The following is a 17,152-nucleotide window of genomic DNA, read 5'->3' as shown; positions in this document are numbered from 1 at the left end:
TTTGTACCCTTGATTTTAACTGTGAACGGCCATGTGCGTGCCCTGGGTGAGAGGCTCAGTTGCTTAGAGTGGCGTTCCTGTGTGCCTAAGTTGTGGGTCCGATCCCCCATCAGGGCGCATCCAAGAAGCAGCCGGTGAATACATAAATAGGTGGAACAACGATCCACGTTGATATCACTCATTCTCTCCCCAAGGTTAATAAAAAGAAAACTTTATTTTAATGAAATAAACAGATACCCAGCCGTGTGCGCTGAGCCGCTAACACACCGGGCAGCGAAACCACAGCCCTGTGGCTGCTGCTCTTGACCCGCCCTCCCTGCTGGCTCACATGACAGCACCATGGGACCCAAGCGAGGCCTCAGGACCCTGGTCACAGTAGTAACTCGAGACATGCTCATCAGCTTCTTGCCTTTGAAGGCTTTTTAGTGTGAGCGCGCGGACAATGGCTTCCGTGTCTGCCTCATCTTCAGCTTGAGCTCTCAGTAGGTGCCAGGTACCCTGCAGGCTCACAAGTGCTCCCCAGGTGGGGTGGCCACTCATGCGAGTGCAGGGTGGAGACCCAGGCCCCAGGAGTGTGGCAACCTGTCCGCCTCCCTTCCCACAGAGCCAGGCCAGCTCCCAGGGAGCACAGTGAGCTCGAGGCCACTCCCTGCAGGCCTTGCCTCTCCTCTGGGAAACAACGTGTCTGGTTTCCTGAGAAGAGGAGGCTGTCTGGTGGCTGTTCAGGGACCGGAGACAAGACATCATTGGAGGAAAACCATCCTTTGGAAAGATCATGCTGGAGAACGTGAGCCGAGCTGCTGCCGCGGGTGAAAGCAGCCTCAGTGAATGAACCGCGAATGTGACTGAGAAGCACCCGGAGGAATGCCTGCTGCACCGAGCCGGAGACTCTGCTGTGAGAGAATGTCAAAGAGACCGTCCAATGCACCGAGGACTGCGTGAGCCACCTCACCGAGAAGTGGTAGTGGCGTGGCGCCCCTTAGGGGATGTTGGGAGAAGGCCGGTGAAATGAGATAGGCTCCCAAGAGGCCGCCCACTTCTCAGATGGGAAGAATCCCAGCTCTGCCCAGCAGAGGGTCGGTGCATTCTGAACCAAGGCCAGGGATGGGCAGTGCTGGCCCAGAGGGGCTGGTTCCCGTGGTTTCTCCCCAGCCTGGGGTCTGAGACACCAACCTGGTGCCGAGGACAGTGTGCTCGAAGGATGTCCCAGTCAGGCCAGCGCAGGCCAGGGGCAGGCGGCCTTCCTGCTCTCCAGGCTGTCGCCTTCCTGCCACAGCAGCGGAAAGTTTGAAGACAAGAGAAAGAGAGTGGAGCCGGGAGTGGGGAGCGGCCCTGCCACACCAGGAGTGCGTTTCATGCCCTGTTTCATAAAGAACTCTATTCCGCAAAGCTATCGTTTAGAATGGAAGGGCAGGGGAAGTGCTTTTGGGACAAGGTAAAGCTAAAGGAGTTCCGGCACATGCCTGGCTGTGTGCCTGGTGGGTGTGCTTCAGACGTGTGGCAGGGTGAGGGAGAGGGATGGGGTCGACGATCATGGGCGGTGCAGTTAAATGTGTCGGGTTTCCTCCAGGGTCCACAGATGATTCCGTCTGCACCCGTGGGGACACAGCCCTCCCTCCGTTCACACCTACCTTAGCCTTCGGGGTCTGAGAAAGGAGGGCACGGTCTCGCCGCCACACCCAGAGCTGGGGATCGAAGGCCTGGATCTGGAAAGACAAAGAGTCCCTGAAAAGGTGAGGGCTCTCCAGGTGGACCCACGACCCTCCCCTTGTCCGCCCCTTCCCCCCACCCCCGTCTCTCTCACCCCCCCAGTCCCAGCTGTGAGGCCCAGGACCCTTTCCCTCCGCAGCCCGGCACCGCCCTCCACCAGAGCCCCGCCGCCCACCTACCTCTTCACACTCCTCCTTGGTGACCCATGCCCTGTAGCCCATGGAGCGGAAGAATTCAAACCGCTGCTTCTGGAACATGGGACGCCAGGCGCGGTTGTTGTTCCCGTAGAGGAAGAAAATGATGGCCTCTTTAGGGGCGCAGCGGTCCTCTTCCATGTCAATGGCGAGGTAGCTGAGGAAAGCCATCAGGGTGTCAGCTGAGAGCAGACGGAGAGGGGCCCTGCCTGCAGTCAGCTTCCCAGAGAGGACGCAGGCAGGACGGCCTTCACACAGGACCCGCAGGAGCCCCATGCAGGGTCGCAGAGCGCCTCCCAGGCACAAGAAGCCCCTGCTGAGCAGGCAGCTGAAGGGCCCCTCTCCTACCTTGACGATGCAGATACAGTGAACTGAGTGGGGAAGCCCACCCCCTTCGTTGACCCTGCCGTGCGCGCGCACACCCGTCTCCCTGTCGTGTGAGCCCCTGGACAGCTCCTGCGGGCAGGAGCCGACTGGCCCATCTCAGTCCTCACGGTTTCCTACCAAGTGACTGAGGCAGGACTGGGTTCCTCGGCGCATTCCCTCAGGGGCCCTTCTGAATGCTCCCATCCTCACACTCCCTGGCCCTGGAGGTGCACTTTGTAAGGTTTCATAGGACGAATGACCGAACGCTTTGTGTCCTCGTCAAGTGCAAAACTGATGCCCTCAGAGACTCAATGTCATACAGATTGTGCGACATGAAGAGGAGGGTGCCGAGTGTTTTAAGAACCCGTTGATATATATGTGCTTTTTGTTTGTTTGTTTATTTAAATTAGCAATGCTTTTCCTTGGCTACCGGGGTGCAGAAGTGAGGAGGTCCGAAGGTTTTGGCGTTTGAGTTAGTTTCAGAGGAGATTGTGTCTTTCAGTTACATGCGTGTAAAAGTACCGCGACAGAAAGCACAATATACAGTCAGGGAAGGGTGTTGGGAAGAGCAGCGAAACGAAGAAGGGAGTGTCAGGGTGGTCCCCGGGTTTGATGGAGGGTGCAGAGAGAGCTGATTTCACAGCGAGAACTCTGGCCTCGGTTGAGAACAACATGAGCCAGTGGACTTGTTGGGTGGGGGGGTGGGGAAGTGGTTAGAGCTGTGTTTCGAAGTCCATTCAGGGAGATTGGTAAGAAAGAGCCCTGGGTCTTACTGTTTGTTCTCCTCCCCCGAGGAGATGTGTATTGATTCAGAGAGAGGGAGAGACATTGACGTGAGCGAGAAACCCGGATCGGTCGCCTCCTTCAGGAGCCCTGACCGCGACCGAACCCGCAACACTTCGGTGGACCGCACGGCACTCGAAACAGCCGAACAGGCCGGCCCGGGACCCGGGGCGAGTATTCACAATCGATCTGTGGTATGTGACGGGGGCCTGCCTTGAGGAGAAAGACCGTGACATTTGGTGTCGTCGAGAGGTGTGGCGGGATGTAGGGGAGAAGACTTAGGAACGGTTCGTCTCAAGCCTGTTTACTCAGGGGAAGGGTGGTGTGAAATGTTTGTGAGGACCTGATGTTTTCTTGTGGTTTCTTCAGTCTTGTAACGGACATTGGTGTTGTTGGGTCTTCCTAAGAACAGTGTAAGAAACGCGGTAGTCCAGTCCTATCAAGTTCATCCCCAGTGTACACGGTAGAAATGGGGTGGAAAGCAGGTGAGAGGTCGGAGACCCGCTCGTGTCCCCGCGCTCCCCAGAGGATGAAAGTGACTGATGGGGTTCAGCACGGTACTCACAGGGCCAGGAAGAAGTGGATGCGCCGGTACTGCCAGGAGAACAGGACGGCGCGGCTCAAATAGGCCAGGACCATTGAGAGCAGGTACTGGTGGGAAGAGGAGGAAGACACACACGAGGACTCACATTGTGAAAGAGGAAGAAGAGCGGGATAAGGGAAAGTCTGATGCTCCCGGCATGGCAGGCACCTAGGGTCTCAGAGATGCTCTGTGTTTGGGCCGGCCGGCATCGGGAGGGTCTCTGAGAAGCTGGAGCGAGGGGGAGTCCCCAAGAGCTGAGAGAAGAGGGACAAGCCTTGGGCTCAGGTCCCAGAAGAGCCGGGGCAGAGGCAGGGTTGCCGTCCGCACTGCGAGACATGCCTAGGTCCCCGAAGGCAGGTTGGGGGGGGAACTGCGGGCTCAGGAAACCGCCGCCTGATCCGAGGGTCGATGGTAGAGCAGGAACCCCTCTCACCTTATCTGAGATTCTCAGCTGCGCGTCCCACTCAAGGAAACGTTTGATGACAGGGTCCTCTGTGAAGAGAGGGCAAGTGTGAGCCTGATGACAGCAACGGAGATTCCGTGGGAGCGTACCGGGCTCAAGAGGGGAAGCGTGCCGCTCTGGGGGAAGGTTGAGGAGCGGGGCGAAGGGTGAGGCTGCCAGGAAGAGGGATAGAGGAGATCGTTCCCTGGGAAAGGAAGCAGGTGTGTCACCACCCTCACCCACCCAGTCCCGGGGGACCGAGCGACACGTAGGGTGGCAGCAGCTTATCTGCGTGACTGAGATCTTAGCGACTCAGTGCTGCTCCCCCATCACGCATGAATGCAGCCCTGCTCATTCATGCCAGAGCCATTCCGTCCTTTGTCTGTTGACAGTCACATCAAGGCGTGAAGTTGGCCTCCTTCTCTCCCCTTACACACGTGAAGGTATTTAGATTCAAAAGGCCAGTGAGAGCTCAGAAGTCTCCGAGGGTGCAATACTCACAGGCCACGTGATTCCCAGTGCAAACCCTCCTCAAGTCTAGCCTAATCTAAGGGTCCCCACTGAGACTCGATAGGGAGCCCACCTAGGAAGGAGAGCCCACCAACCAGCAGGGAGTTCTTTTCTGTTGGAAAAGTATAGTTCTTCAAAGTTGTTACTTAAGAGTAGGCTAGGAGGGGGCTCTCCAGGATATCTGCTTACTGAGAAGCCTGGCAAAGGCCTCCTGGTGTTCTCTCTGGACCGTTGTACCGCGCTTCCTTTTCAGGGTCATTTTGAGACCGTCCCGGTCCTCCACGAGCCAGGTGTTGTTAGGCGTGGGGACGGTCTCCTCCTGTGCCCCCCGCCTCTCTGCTCGCCCCCTCTTCCGCTTTGCTGCGGTTGTCCGAGCAGCGGTGGTGGATTCCACACAGGCGCCTGAGTTAAGAACCCAGGGTACGTTATAAGGCTTTTGCCTTTGAAATTCAGCTATTGGTCACCAAAACCCGACCTCGTTTCCACCCCACCTCTCCCCCCGTCCCTAGAAACCAACCCCTCCATTCTTTCTTGTCTCATAGGCTACCGGCCTTCTCCCCTGCCATCTTTTCATCTTCCTCCTTTGGTGAATCCAATACTTCGCCCCTCCACCGCCCCCCATGTTCACCTTGCTGTTATTCTTCTGTGTCCTCAAAGGTCTTCCTCGTTTGAGAGGATTTCTCCCATTGAAGGGGGACAAAAGGACCGTCCTTGTTTCTTCCCTTCCCTTCTCTCATCTTTGAATCTCATCGCCTATCCCTCCTTGCTTGCCTCCCAGGCTGTCCTTTCATGGGGATCTCCTGGTCCCCAGCTCCTGTCATCTCCTGTAATCCGGTGGTGCTCTGAATCTCTCCTTTCTTTCACACACAGCCTGCTCAGGGCCCCCTTCCTCCTTAATGTCAACCGTGCCAAATCCCGCCGCCCCGTTTCCTCACCTGATTGTCCTGCGTTCCCCCGAGTAACTCTGAGCTCCATCGGGCTCCCTGAGGTGCTCGGCTCTGGGCCAAGGTGGTCACAGTTGGCACTTGAGTCAGTGTCAGCCATGGCTCCTTGTTCTCCTTCCGTAAATGTGGGCGATCACAGAAGTAGTTGCCCACCTGGGCTGCCTAGCGCCACGGAATGGATCCTCCCAATCAGGAGGTTCGGAAGCCTCTGATGTCATCGGTTATTCCCACCCGGCCACCAGTTTGAAAGACTCCAACACACATATGTACCTGCCATACATAGAATCCATGTAAGTGCCACGCATGCACTTACTTCTCCTGACGGTCAGGGTAAACAGTGTCTCCTCCTGCTGCTGACCCTACAAGCTCAGACCAGCCTCCAGAGCTGTCCTCCAGTGTCAGCATCGCTCTTTACCTCGTCCCCAGCCAGTGCGCTGTTGTCTCCATTCTGAGCCTGAACTGGGTTGGCAGGTCTTCTCTCCCATTTCCATTTCAGAGTGTTGCCTGGCGGGAGAGGGAGGTAAAGCAGAAATACTAAGACCTTTCAAGAGCAGGGTAAAAGTGTAAAAAAGTTCCTGGGTCCGTGGCCCTGCCAAGTGACAATTTAGTTTCAAACGGCGAATTTGGTGCGCTGACCTGCGTGGCTCGTTGCACTGAGCATTGATCCTGCAAGCGACAGTTTCACCCGTGTGATTCCCGGTCAGGGCACCTGCCTGGGTCGCAGGCTGGTCCCCGTCTGGGGCCCTGTGCAAGCGGTCTTTGCCTCTCTCACACATCGGTTTCTCTCCCTGTCTTCCTCTCTGTCTCTCTTCCCAGCTCTTCCCTTGTACAATATTGAATGAGTTGATCTTATTAAAATAATCAGTTGAGCGCGGTACAGGCACTTTGGAAAACGACAAGCACAGCACCAGCAAGCACAGGTTTTGGCGACGCTCGATGTCTCAGGAAACGATGTTCAGGATTTGGAAGCAGGGGAAACGCATCCTCAACCCTCAGGCAGCTTTCATTCCAAGAGACGTTGTGAGAACCTAAAATCCTAGAAAGCCGCACATGCGCTCACATGCTTCAGACGGTGTCTACGATTTGAGGGAGTCCATGAAGCACCCAAAGCCTGCCCCTCCAGTCCAGGGAAGGAACTCTCGTCCACATATCCACGTTTTCAGCCTGTGTTTCACTCTTGAGTCAGACATTTCACTACCGCTCAGGTACCCTATGAATGAAATGTCACCCACACAGGAAGACTTAAGTGGAAAGGTCTCCAGTTGAAGACAGAACAGAATGTTCCCTGTGCAGGTGGGGAGGGCAGATGCAGAAAAGGTACCGACCAACCCGTTACGCCGCAGGGTCAGCGGATGCTGTTTCTGAACCACCTGCCAGCCTCACAGCTCTCCTGTTTTCCTGGGCACGGAACCCTTTACTTCCTTTTGTTTATCCTCCCTCCCTCCCTCCCTTGCTTTCTTATTGTGGTGAAATAACATACTCAGTTTACCGTTTTAACCACAACAGAGGTTAAATTCGCGGGTATCGAACGCATGCACCTTGTGCTACAGTCACCGCCGTCCGTCCGCAGAACTTTGTCGTCTTCCCAAACTGAGACTCTGCACCCAACAAAGATGAACTTTTATCCGTCTCCCCCGGTCCTGGTAGCCAGCCACCCTTGCGCCTCCTGTCCGTAGGAGCTTGACTACTGTAGGGAACCCGTATCGGTGGAATCCTATAGTGTCTGTACATTTATTTCAGGCTTATTTTGTCAGCGTAAGGTTTCAAGGTTCATGCATGTTGTTGCATGCGCCAGAATTTCCTTCTTTTTATAGGATGGATGATATCGATTATAGAAACCGTATCTTGTTGCTGCATCCATGGGCTGATGGACACTCGGGTTGTTTCCACCCTTGGGCCGTGAGTCGTGCTTCTGATCCATCATTTGAACACTTGGATGAGACAGTCAGGATGTACCCGAAGTTGTATTTTTTATTTGTTCACGTCCATGTTTCTAATCTGCTTGTACCAACCCTGAGTGAAGTCCCATCAGTTCTTCCAGAAAACGGTATGGCAGCTCCTCAACATTCTATGACGTAGCAATTCCAGGTCTGGGAATTTCTTGGAAGGAAATGAAAGGAGAACTTGGAAGAGGTATGTGCACCTCCCGGTTTGTTGCAGCATTATTCAGCAGAGCCGAGGTGTGGAAAGAACCTGGGTCCGTCAGTGGATGAGCGGGTACAGAAGAGGTGAGATGTCCTTTTATTTTTTTATTTTTTATTTTTTTTAAGTATATTTTATTGTGTGAGATTTCCTTTTCAAGTGGCACGTTACTCAAGTAGGAGAAGGAACGGAATGCAGCCATCTGGGACAGTGGGGATAGAGGCCTCGAGGGGGTTACGTGAAGTGAAAGAAACCAGACAGAGGAAGCAAATTCTCTGCCTTCTAGCAGTTTGTTTCCTTTTCGTTCTGATTTCTTGACTGTGTTGCTTAGCAAATGTTTCTTTTTCCAGAGCGTGGTTTTTGTGAAAAGTTGTAGAAGCTGGAGATCATTGGTCTGTCTTGTCAAGACATCTTTGCAAAGCCTAAACTAATATGATCCATGATTAACTTTGTTCTAAGTCCAGACAGCATGAGCATCAACGATGGATAATGAAGTAATTTGTCCCCAAATTCAGTGTAATTTTTAGACACCTTAATCTTAATGTTATGATTGATGTTTTAAAGCCAGCACTGGTAGTCACAGTGCCCAAACTGGGTGGGTGGCTGGCTCTCTTCTCGCTTTTCTAGGCGTGTCTGTACCCTTACTTTTCATCCCGTCAGAGGATATTAGGTATCCACTGCTTTAGATGTGAGAAACTTGTCTGCCCTAGGAAGAAGCTCTGGGGTGCTTGCAGGGGTCCGTTCTTTTGGTTTCTGGGCCGACAGCCTGACTGGATGCGCGGATGGCGGATAGTAAGTGAGAAATGCATCTGTGAGCCTCCCGCTGAGGCCCTCAGCTAACGGGGCTGCCTGTGGGCCCGCTCCCCACTCCAGCCCAGCATCCGGCTCCAGCCCTGTGGTGGTCTTTCCTTCAGTTTTCTCTCCATGTGTTGCCCCTCTCCCAGCCTCCCAGTCCCCCAGCCCGCCATTTCTGTCCTTTGCTCTGTTACTTTGTAGAGTCGTGAGCAACGCTCCGTGAGTGCACCAAGTGTCCCGAGCCCCAAATGCCTCCCCAGCCAGCCTTTCCTCTGTGCCCCTTTGGAGGGGGCTGCGAAGGCTCCTGTTAAGGCTGATGTCGCCCAGGAGCAGCGGGGTCACAGGGAGCAGCCTGCTCACTCACCCCCTTGTTGGGTGTGGCGTGCATCATTAGCACCCAGGACTGGGGATGAAAGAACAGAGTAAGAAAGTCGTGGCGACCCCGTTCTCTTGGGCCCGAAGTTGACCTGTTCACCTCTCTGAAAAGGACCATCGTTCCCCTTAAGCCCGTCTCGGAAGATTGTGGTTATTACTTGCTTTAGCGCTTCCTACCCTGTTGTCAATTGAAAGCGGAGCAGGTGATGTCCTCTTACCAAGTACCTCCCCCAGGAACTGAGGGCCGCGCTCCTCCATGGAAACATGTGTGGTTGGGGACGGAGAAGTAGGCAGGCAGGGCGGTGGGGCTTCGCTGTGGGCCAGGCTGGTGACTGGGCGCTGAAGCACTCCGGCTTTCTTCCCGGTCTGGGGGCTAGTTGGTGCCTTTATGTATTCAGTCATTTCCCTGGGTCTGTTCCTCTGAGACTCCCCTTGTGAGGTGCCCCTCCTTCACGTGGCTGCGCCACCAGCACAGGTAGAGCGTGGCGTTCCTGCAGAGCAGCTGACTGTGTAGGGAGATACGTTCAGTCCCTATAGCTGGGCCGATTTCATTGTCTTGTTGCCTCCGCATCGCACCAGAGACTCTCCACGCTGTGATCACATGGCCATTTTGGAGTGCTGTATTGGCTAGTGTTTCTGGGTTGGGATTTGGTGACATTTGGGGCGCTTTCCTGTCAAACGACTGTAAGTTCTTCATGGGCCTTCCACGTCCATGCGCCATTCTGGGTGGCTCAGCTGTGTGCTCCAAGCTCTTGCCCCCTCCTGTCTGCCTCAGGGAACCTCAGGCTGTTGTCGGGACCCGTCTGCCCTGCCACATTTCCTCTGCAGTTCTTCCAGCTCCTAGCATCCCCTCCCCCTGCTCCTGTGGTCCTTGGGCTTCACCCTTGCCCTCAGAATGATTCTCATGCTGGCTGCTGCCTCCTGCGCTGCTGTCCCCCCTGACTGCGGGTCCCACCGCAAGGCCGATCTGCTCAGGATCTTCCTATCCTCCTGCCTTGTGCACGTCCAGAATTTAGTTTCTTGTCTTGCCCCTGCTTCACATCTCACCAACCCAGGAGACGTGTGTCCCTCCAGAGGAAGTGAGTTGGGGAGGCTCGAGTGGTCATCTCTCCTGGAAATGTAACCCTTGCTGTCCTCTCGTCTCATGGGCGAGAACAACGCTTCTGTGATTCCTCTAAAGCCCAGAATTTCAGGGGCAGGAAGCTGGTGCTCCGCCGGTGCCCTCCCCGCCTTTATCCTGTGGGAGCCCGCGTGGTCCTGGCTGTACCCTCAGTTCCTCTGTTATTTGTCCATAGCTCAGTGTGTTAAATCTCTTTAGAGTTAGAACCAAGCTCGCTACACCAGTCCCTGTGTACACACACTCAAGAAAAGTTGTGTGACTCTTAGGGACGACCAGCTGGCTTTTATGAGTACTATGACCAGTTCTTCTCTTTGATAACTGCTTTTTGAGTGTTGTGAGGCTATTTGATGATGTCATCTTAGAGCAGCATGGAGATGGTTGTCCAAGCGTGGTGAGCTCTCATCCGTGGCCGGTGTGGCTCAATGGATTGAACATCGGCCTGCCAACTGAAGGGTCGCCAGTGCGCTTCCCAGCCAGAGCACATGCGTGTGTTGCAGGCCAGGTCCCCAGTTGGGGGCATGTGAGAGGCAACCAATCAATGTTTCTCTCTCACATCCCTGTCTCCCTCCTTCCCCTCCCTCTGAAAGTAAATAAATAAAATCTTCAAAAAGGCAAAAAGAGTGTGAGCACTCCAAATAGCATCGTAGAGGGAGGCAGGTGCTCACGTGTCCCGGGCATTACAGGCTGTGACCCCCAGAGGACAGCATACGTGGTCTATAAGGCCCCTGCAGAGCACATCTTGGCTGTGGGTGTAGGGGGTCGGGCAGGTAGCTGGTGTTTGTGCACGCAGACCCAGGGAAAAGCCGTGAGATAGGAAAATCTACCTCTGTAAGGGAGAGCAGGGAGCAGACTGAAGCAGAGGCTGGCCAAACTTACAAATGAGGTACGTCTGGGGCAGCTGAAGAATGAAATGGATCCCCACACCACTTGGCAAGCACCAAAGAATGACATAGGAAAGAGGGGTGAAAGTCACAGGTACTAGTACATGAGTGCAGCCAGGTATAGGTAATTACATGTTTGGCCCGGGTGGGACAAGCACCTGTTCTGGGAACCAGTACACAGCAGGAGACTATGGAGGATGCCGATTTAAATCTAAATGAAGATGATTTCTGATCATCCAGTCTCTGAGAGGTGTTTGCAGAAATGAGCCTCCATTCTGGCTCAGGTCCAACCTGTGGGACAGACACAGTCACGTCAAAGAACAATCTTCTCCGTAGGTGGGTAGGGACTTCTGGGGAGCAGGAACTGGTGTGGTCAGGGGTAGGTCAGGATGTGAGCAACAGACTGGGGACAAGGGCCATGACGAGGTGAACACACACACGTGCGTGCGGGGATGTGGGCAGACAAAGGAGGCTATCTGGAGGTTTCTTTTGACTGGTTATTCTTGACCCCTTGAAAACGGTCGGGAAATTCAGAGAATAATTTATATTATCTTCATTTGGTATCCTAAAGTGTTTAATCTGCCCCCAACGAAAGCAGGTTTCACAATGCAGGAGCATATTTTTGTGAGTTTGCTTTTGAAGGCAACTCACCCTTATTCCCTGGCATAGGTGGGAGCGTGAGCCAGCCTTGATTCAGAAGCGAAGGGTCTGAGTTAGGAGCTGGCAGACATCCTCCATACTCAACAGCAGAACGAGCACAAGCAGAGGAAAACACTAGGCATACATTATACAAGCTGGATATCTTAGTCGGGGCACAAGGGTTCCCAAAAGAGCCACTCTAAATGCCCACAGGCTGCGCCCTCTGCTGTGAGCTCCATGGATCCATGACAGGGACAGGAAGAGAGTGTCCCAAGATTGCCCTCCCTCATGAGTTTCTGGTGTGAATCTGTTGATTAAAATGAAGATCTAGCACATTTTCTTTCCAGCCAGGCCTCTCATTTTTGACAAGTGCTTGCCTCCCAAGGTACCAGGGATTGAGTGCGATGGCAGAGAGGGAAAGGGTGTTGAGTCATATGAAAACTATTTATACCATCGTGAAAGTGGAACCATCCTTAGCCCTTTCCCTGCTGTGTCTGTTCAGGTATAAACCCTCGCGTGAGGTCAGGACGTTTCGTGAAAATTCCTCCCGGTTACGAGCACATGAGGTACAGAGATGCGTACACCTGCCGTATGTACCTCCTGCTGCTTTGGCTTTGGCAGGGCAGCATGGTGAGAAGCTGCATGGAGAGGGACCTCTGACTCACGGCACGCGGACGCTTTGGTCCTAAGAGCCAGCTGCCCTTGGCTTGTGCTGTCTTTTCACCTTTCCGCTCTCTTCCCTGTGTGTTGGCCGTAACCAGCGTCGTACCTGAGCGGTGGGCTGGGCCAGGTTTCTGCAGCATCTCTTTTGTTTTGGGGTAGTACCAGCACGATCGCTCTGATGCATACCTTAGCACCTATTATTTATTAAGGCCGAGCGGAGAGAACAGAGTCGAAGCCCTAAAGCCCTTGTATTCCAAAAGGTAGTGTAAGTGGTTTGTCCTAGGCTTCAGTAGTCACTTGCGTTTAGACAGCATATGTGAATCTGAAGAAATTGCGTACCTGTACCCATATGCACGTGAGACAAAACGCCGTAGAAAGAGTTAATTATTTAGAACCGGATTCCTCTTGATGGACATTACTTGGGCTCTGGAACTTTTCCTAAGCCATATTCCATGGTGATTAAGGCTAGCTCCAGTTTTTATTAGGTTGAGCTGAGATGCAGAGTGTGAATTTCAGTTGTCAAGAAAGATGTTAAAAATATCTGCTTGCAGGGACCCGCTGCTGCTTATTACCTCAGCCCCGCTGAGTGGGCCCTGTGTCGGCATCGCCTGTGTGGACGAGACCCACTTCTGAGTCTTATAAGGGCACGGTTTCTAATAAAACCTACTCGGAACACAAGGAATAGAGTCATCTGTGGCGTTTCTCCTAAGCCCTGCCAGGCTCTGGACGTGCGGCTGACGAGCTCGCTTGTCCCATTTTACTTATTGCGGGGAACCCCCCAGGAGTCAGTGTGGAGACGCCAGGACTGGTGGGCGTGCTGGGGGCAGTGTCTGAGCGCTGTGCACAGCCCACAGTGCTTGTGTCGTCGGGCCCAGAGCTGAGCTGCCTGAGTGAAGACCAGTGGCGAGGGGGCTCGTCAGGAGTGTGTATAAACGGTCAGGAGGAGCCGGGCCACAAGGGGGTGAGGTGGGCCAAATCTGAAGGCATGAATTGTGTTCTCCTCCAAAACCTGTTGGAAGCAGCCTCTCTAGAACATTCTGTCTTAGACGGCCCCGCTCTCGCTCTGCTTGGCAGTCAGTGAGCCACGGTGCCTTCTCCAGGCCCGTGGAAGAGAACATGACGTAGCACTTCTTAATGAGAGTTGTCGATCAATCGCCATGGCTGTGCTGACGGGAACAGCCTGGCACGGGCTTTTAAATGCAGTGGACAAGCACTTAGAGGGTCATTATGTCATACATTTGCCACGGGATTCTTCTAGAACAACAGTGTCTCTGGAACTGATAGCCAAGACCGAGAATGGAATTGTGACCCACGTGTGGGAGGGAGGCTCGGGGGCTGGGAGCTAGGAAGTGCCTAGAGTTGTGTTGGGCGTGTGTTGTGGTCGGACGTTTTCTGTAGCTTGTAAGAATGTATCGTGAGTCCAGACTTTTCACCACGCCTTCCAGGGCCTCTGGACTTTAGCCACGTGTTATGATGTCCCCCAGCTGCTGATAGCCAACAGCTTAGAAGGCACCGTTCTAACTGGAGATTGCTGTCCTCTCTACGCTTTGGGTGTAGTTATAAAAATGGAGTAGTCATTGTGTTGTAGGAAATTAGGAAGATCCAGAAAACATAATGAAAATACGATGTGGGTAAGCATTGGCTGCATTTCTCTGTGGACATATTTAAACTGAGTGGTCTCTTGCCTCCATGAGTATGAGGAAAAAATATATAATGTGTGAAAAGAGAGCCATGGCTGGCACGGCTCAGTGGATTGAGCGCTGGCCTGTGGACCAGAGGGTGGCCCGTTCAATTTCCAGTGAGGGCACAGGCCTGGGTTGCGAGGCAGGTCCCCATCGGGCGTGCATGAGAGGCAAGCACAGATGGGTGTTTCTCTCCCTCTCTTTCTCCCTCCCTTCCCCTCTCTCTAAAAATAAATAAATAAAATATTTGAGGGAAAAAACAGTCATTTCAACCCTAATTTCAAACCTCTCTACGCCCCAGTATCCCAGTGCTCCTAAAATGTTCTGATGCAGTGCAGCTTGGAATTTCTTCTCTGTTGTTACCCAGACGTTCCAGAGAAGCGCTGTGACGATTGGTTTGCGAGGTGCCTGGGACCTTGCACTGTTCCTTCCTCCTCCGTTCGCTCCGTCCCTGGAGCTACTGAGGGCCTGTGTCCCCCTGGTCTTCTAGAAGCCTCTAGGCCGTGTTCTGCTGGACCAGAAAGGATCCACAGTCTTGACCGAGTGCACGACGCTGTCCTGGAGAGAAGCAAGTCAGCATCACCTGAGGCTGCAGATTGGGACTGTCAGGAGCTTTGTGGCCTCCGATTAGTGGCTTTTGCAGTATCACTTGTGTTTCTTTTTCTCCATATCAGGCCATGTGTTATCTTACTAATCTGTGTGTGTAAGAAGGTGGAAGCATCATGGGGCGATGTGTTGTCCTTATGACATACCTCCCACGTGTCCCTGTGTGCAAATTGATGGTGACTGTTGAAGTGCATTTTGAACTTGAAAATAACGACCTGTAGGGCTCTGGCTTTGAGGTTCTAACCTAGAATCCTGGCAGTGCTCCAAATTGCTCTAGTAGATAGAAGGAGTTTGGTATACAGTGAGGCTGGACAGGCCACTTTCAGCCAGTGTGCACCTCAAGGCTGTCAGGCAGGAGGAGGAAATCCCCCCTCATTCACAGGAGGGTTATTATCTTGTTGTAGTTAGAGAAGCCATGTCTCAGCTCTTGCAGCCAGGCAGGAGGGGTTCCCTCTTACTGGTGGGAGATCAGCCTTGCACTCAGGTCTCCACCTGACTGGACGAGGCCCACCCCAGTGGGGAGAGCGGTCGGCTTTACTCAGTCCGCCGGTATAAGTGTTAACCTCAGCCAGAAGCACCTTCCCAGGCGCATGTGCAATCATGTTTGACCAAGTGTCTAGGCACCCTGTGGTCCAGTCCAGTTGGTACATGACGTTACCTACCACACAGTGCCTGCACAGAGACCCCAGACCCTACGCCTGGCAGTCAGGGCTTTACGTGAGTTGGTTGCCCATTAATTCAGTCAGCTATTCACCGAACAAGTACGTGTGCAAAGGCAGAGGAAAACTGAAGTGAAGGACATTTTCCAAAAGGTTTACTGCAGCTGGTCCTCTCTCTAGTGAGATTTCAGGTTGGCACTGGGTTTCCTTCTCTCCAGTCGTCTTCAGTGGATATGGTTGCCTTGCTTTTGAAATCAGGTGGGGAAGTGCGATGTTTTTAAAAAAAGAGAGAAGACCCAACTTAATTCTTAGTGTACAGTGCCATGACATTGTGGGCTCTGCCGCCACCTCTTAAGGACTCCCGTGCCCCCTCAGCTGTGTAAACGGACGCGAGGCTCGTCATTTCACAAAGGCGCTCAGCTCAGTCCATGTCTTGCAAGACAGCAGTTCCCTGTCATTGGAGCTGCTCACACTGAGGCTGGGTTTCCAAAGGACTCCGTTGTCTGTTTTACTATGCTTTTCAAAGACGTTTTCATTCTTAGAATTCTTTAGGAAGTTTTGTAGGTAAGCTTTGCTGAATTCCTTGTGTGCAAGGCTGTTACAAGCCTTTGTAATTTCTTCATAGTCCTGTCTTCCCCCTCCTGCCCTGTCCCCTGATGCACTGTCAAGTGAAGACTGGCTGGCTCTAAAATGAAGACCCGCTTTGTCTCTTCCTGTAGTGCTCCACCGATACAGACACATCTCGGGGTTGTGGCAGCCGGATATCGGGCCCTGTGGAGGACTGCTGAATGTGGTGGTGAGTCCGAGAGCCTCGCGTGTGAATTCTTTTCTTTTCTTTTCTTTTCTTTTCTTTTCTTTTCTCTTCATGTGTGGTTTCTTGTGAAGTCAGGACTGCTGCCCCATGTGGATGGAACTTAGTGCCTTTTCTACCCGAGGGGCAAGTCAGCTGCTTGCTATATGTCATTGGAGCAATCACAAGGAACCTCTCATCAGTTATTTTTCGCGGCCCTAGGTGGTTCTCTGTAGAGCAGCTTCTCCCCCACCGTGAGGTGTGCATGTGCCCTGAACAGGGCCTCCTGAACAGAAACGCTAGGGCCAGGCATGTGCGGTTAATACTTTGGCAGCTCCGGGCAGGCGCCTGGGCCCAGGTGTTGCTGTAGCTGATGTCCCAGTGGAAACAGTCGGGTGCCCCGGGGAGCGCTGGTGTTCTGCCCCTGCTTCCCTTCTCGCTGGCTCAGGCCAGAAGCCCGGTCCGGGAGACCGGCTGCTCGCCATGTAACAGTGGTGGGTCTGCCTCTCAGCGGCCCCGGACAGCCTCAGTGTGGCTCTTCCGAGCGTGGTCCAGACGGGCCACCTGGGGACTCTGGTTGCTCACCGAGTGGGGTTTGCACGGGGATAAGTATGGCTTTATATTCTTTGGTGGGAGCGTTCGTTAAGAAACACACTTTACATATGTTACGTTTGATATCACTGGGCAAAAGCCTTGCTATTAAAGCATTTTCTCAGGGACAACCCAACAGCTCCCAGCGTGGGCGTATGTTTTTCTTTTTAGTCGTGGGGTGGGTGGGGGCTGTGGGTGAGAATTGTTTTTCATACTGGCAGTGAGTCATAAAAATGAATAAAAAGAAGCTTCTCAAAGCAGGGGAAATGGATGCCATGACTGAATAACAGCAACTGGCTCTCGTCTCAGACAGGCAGCCACAGGAGTGAGTAAGTTCTCTCCTCCCGGGGCTAGAGCTAGAAGCTGTAGATCTGGGCTCTTCCTGGGCAGGCAGGAGCGACTACAGGGTCCTCCCGACCGGGCTGTCCGTGTCCCTGCACTGAGAATGTGGGTGCATTTGTGCTGAGCGTGTGTGTGGGGACTGCGTGTCCTTTGGTCTGAGTTCTGTCCCTTTCTGTCTGTCACTGGTTCAAACACACAAGAATAGCGGGAATGGTAGCATGAACTGCCAATGCCTGCCACCGGGATTCAGCAGTTACTGGTAGTGCGCCAAGTTTGTGGCCTCTGTCTCTGCCCCTTGCCGTTCTGTTCTTAGGAGGTTTCAAGCAAATCCCAGG

General features: G+C 53.4%; 1 protein-coding gene across 1 annotated transcript; it reads right to left on the bottom strand.

The window, feature by feature from the left end:
* Window positions 1-948: 948 nt before the first annotated feature.
* On the bottom strand, window positions 949-5,632 carry LOC149994342 (speedy protein E4A-like). The gene is made up of 7 exons (XM_090259026.1): window positions 5,524-5,632; window positions 4,778-4,990; window positions 4,189-4,251; window positions 4,070-4,128; window positions 3,619-3,704; window positions 1,890-2,061; window positions 949-978 (listed from the first exon to the last, which is right to left on the bottom strand). Exons 1-7 carry the CDS (start codon window positions 5,630-5,632, stop codon window positions 949-951), a joined length of 732 nt encoding a protein of 243 aa, XP_090115152.1.
* Between the last annotated feature and the right edge of the window lie 11,520 nt (window positions 5,633-17,152).

Source organism: Furipterus horrens, unplaced genomic scaffold (assembly GCF_987537825.1).
Source record: "Furipterus horrens unplaced genomic scaffold, mFurHor1.1.pri manual_scaffold_13, whole genome shotgun sequence".
NCBI lineage: Eukaryota > Metazoa > Chordata > Mammalia > Chiroptera > Furipteridae > Furipterus > Furipterus horrens.
The sequence above is the reverse complement of the archived record's forward strand: the minus strand, read 5'-3'. Positions and strand labels throughout refer to the sequence as shown.

Bases quoted from the DNA above. Each gene is read 5' to 3' on its own strand.
- LOC149994342 (XM_090259026.1), bottom strand. From the start codon at position 5,632: ATGGCTGACACTGACTCAAGTGCCAACTGTGACCACCTTGGCCCAGAG. The intron at 4,129-4,188 runs GTACGCTCCCAC...CTCTCTTCACAG, and splicing joins CGCTTCCCCTCTTGAGCCCG to AGGACCCTGTCATCAAACGT. The intron at 3,705-4,069 runs GTGAGAGGGGTT...TCTTCCCACCAG, and splicing joins AGCTGAGAATCTCAGATAAG to TACCTGCTCTCAATGGTCCT.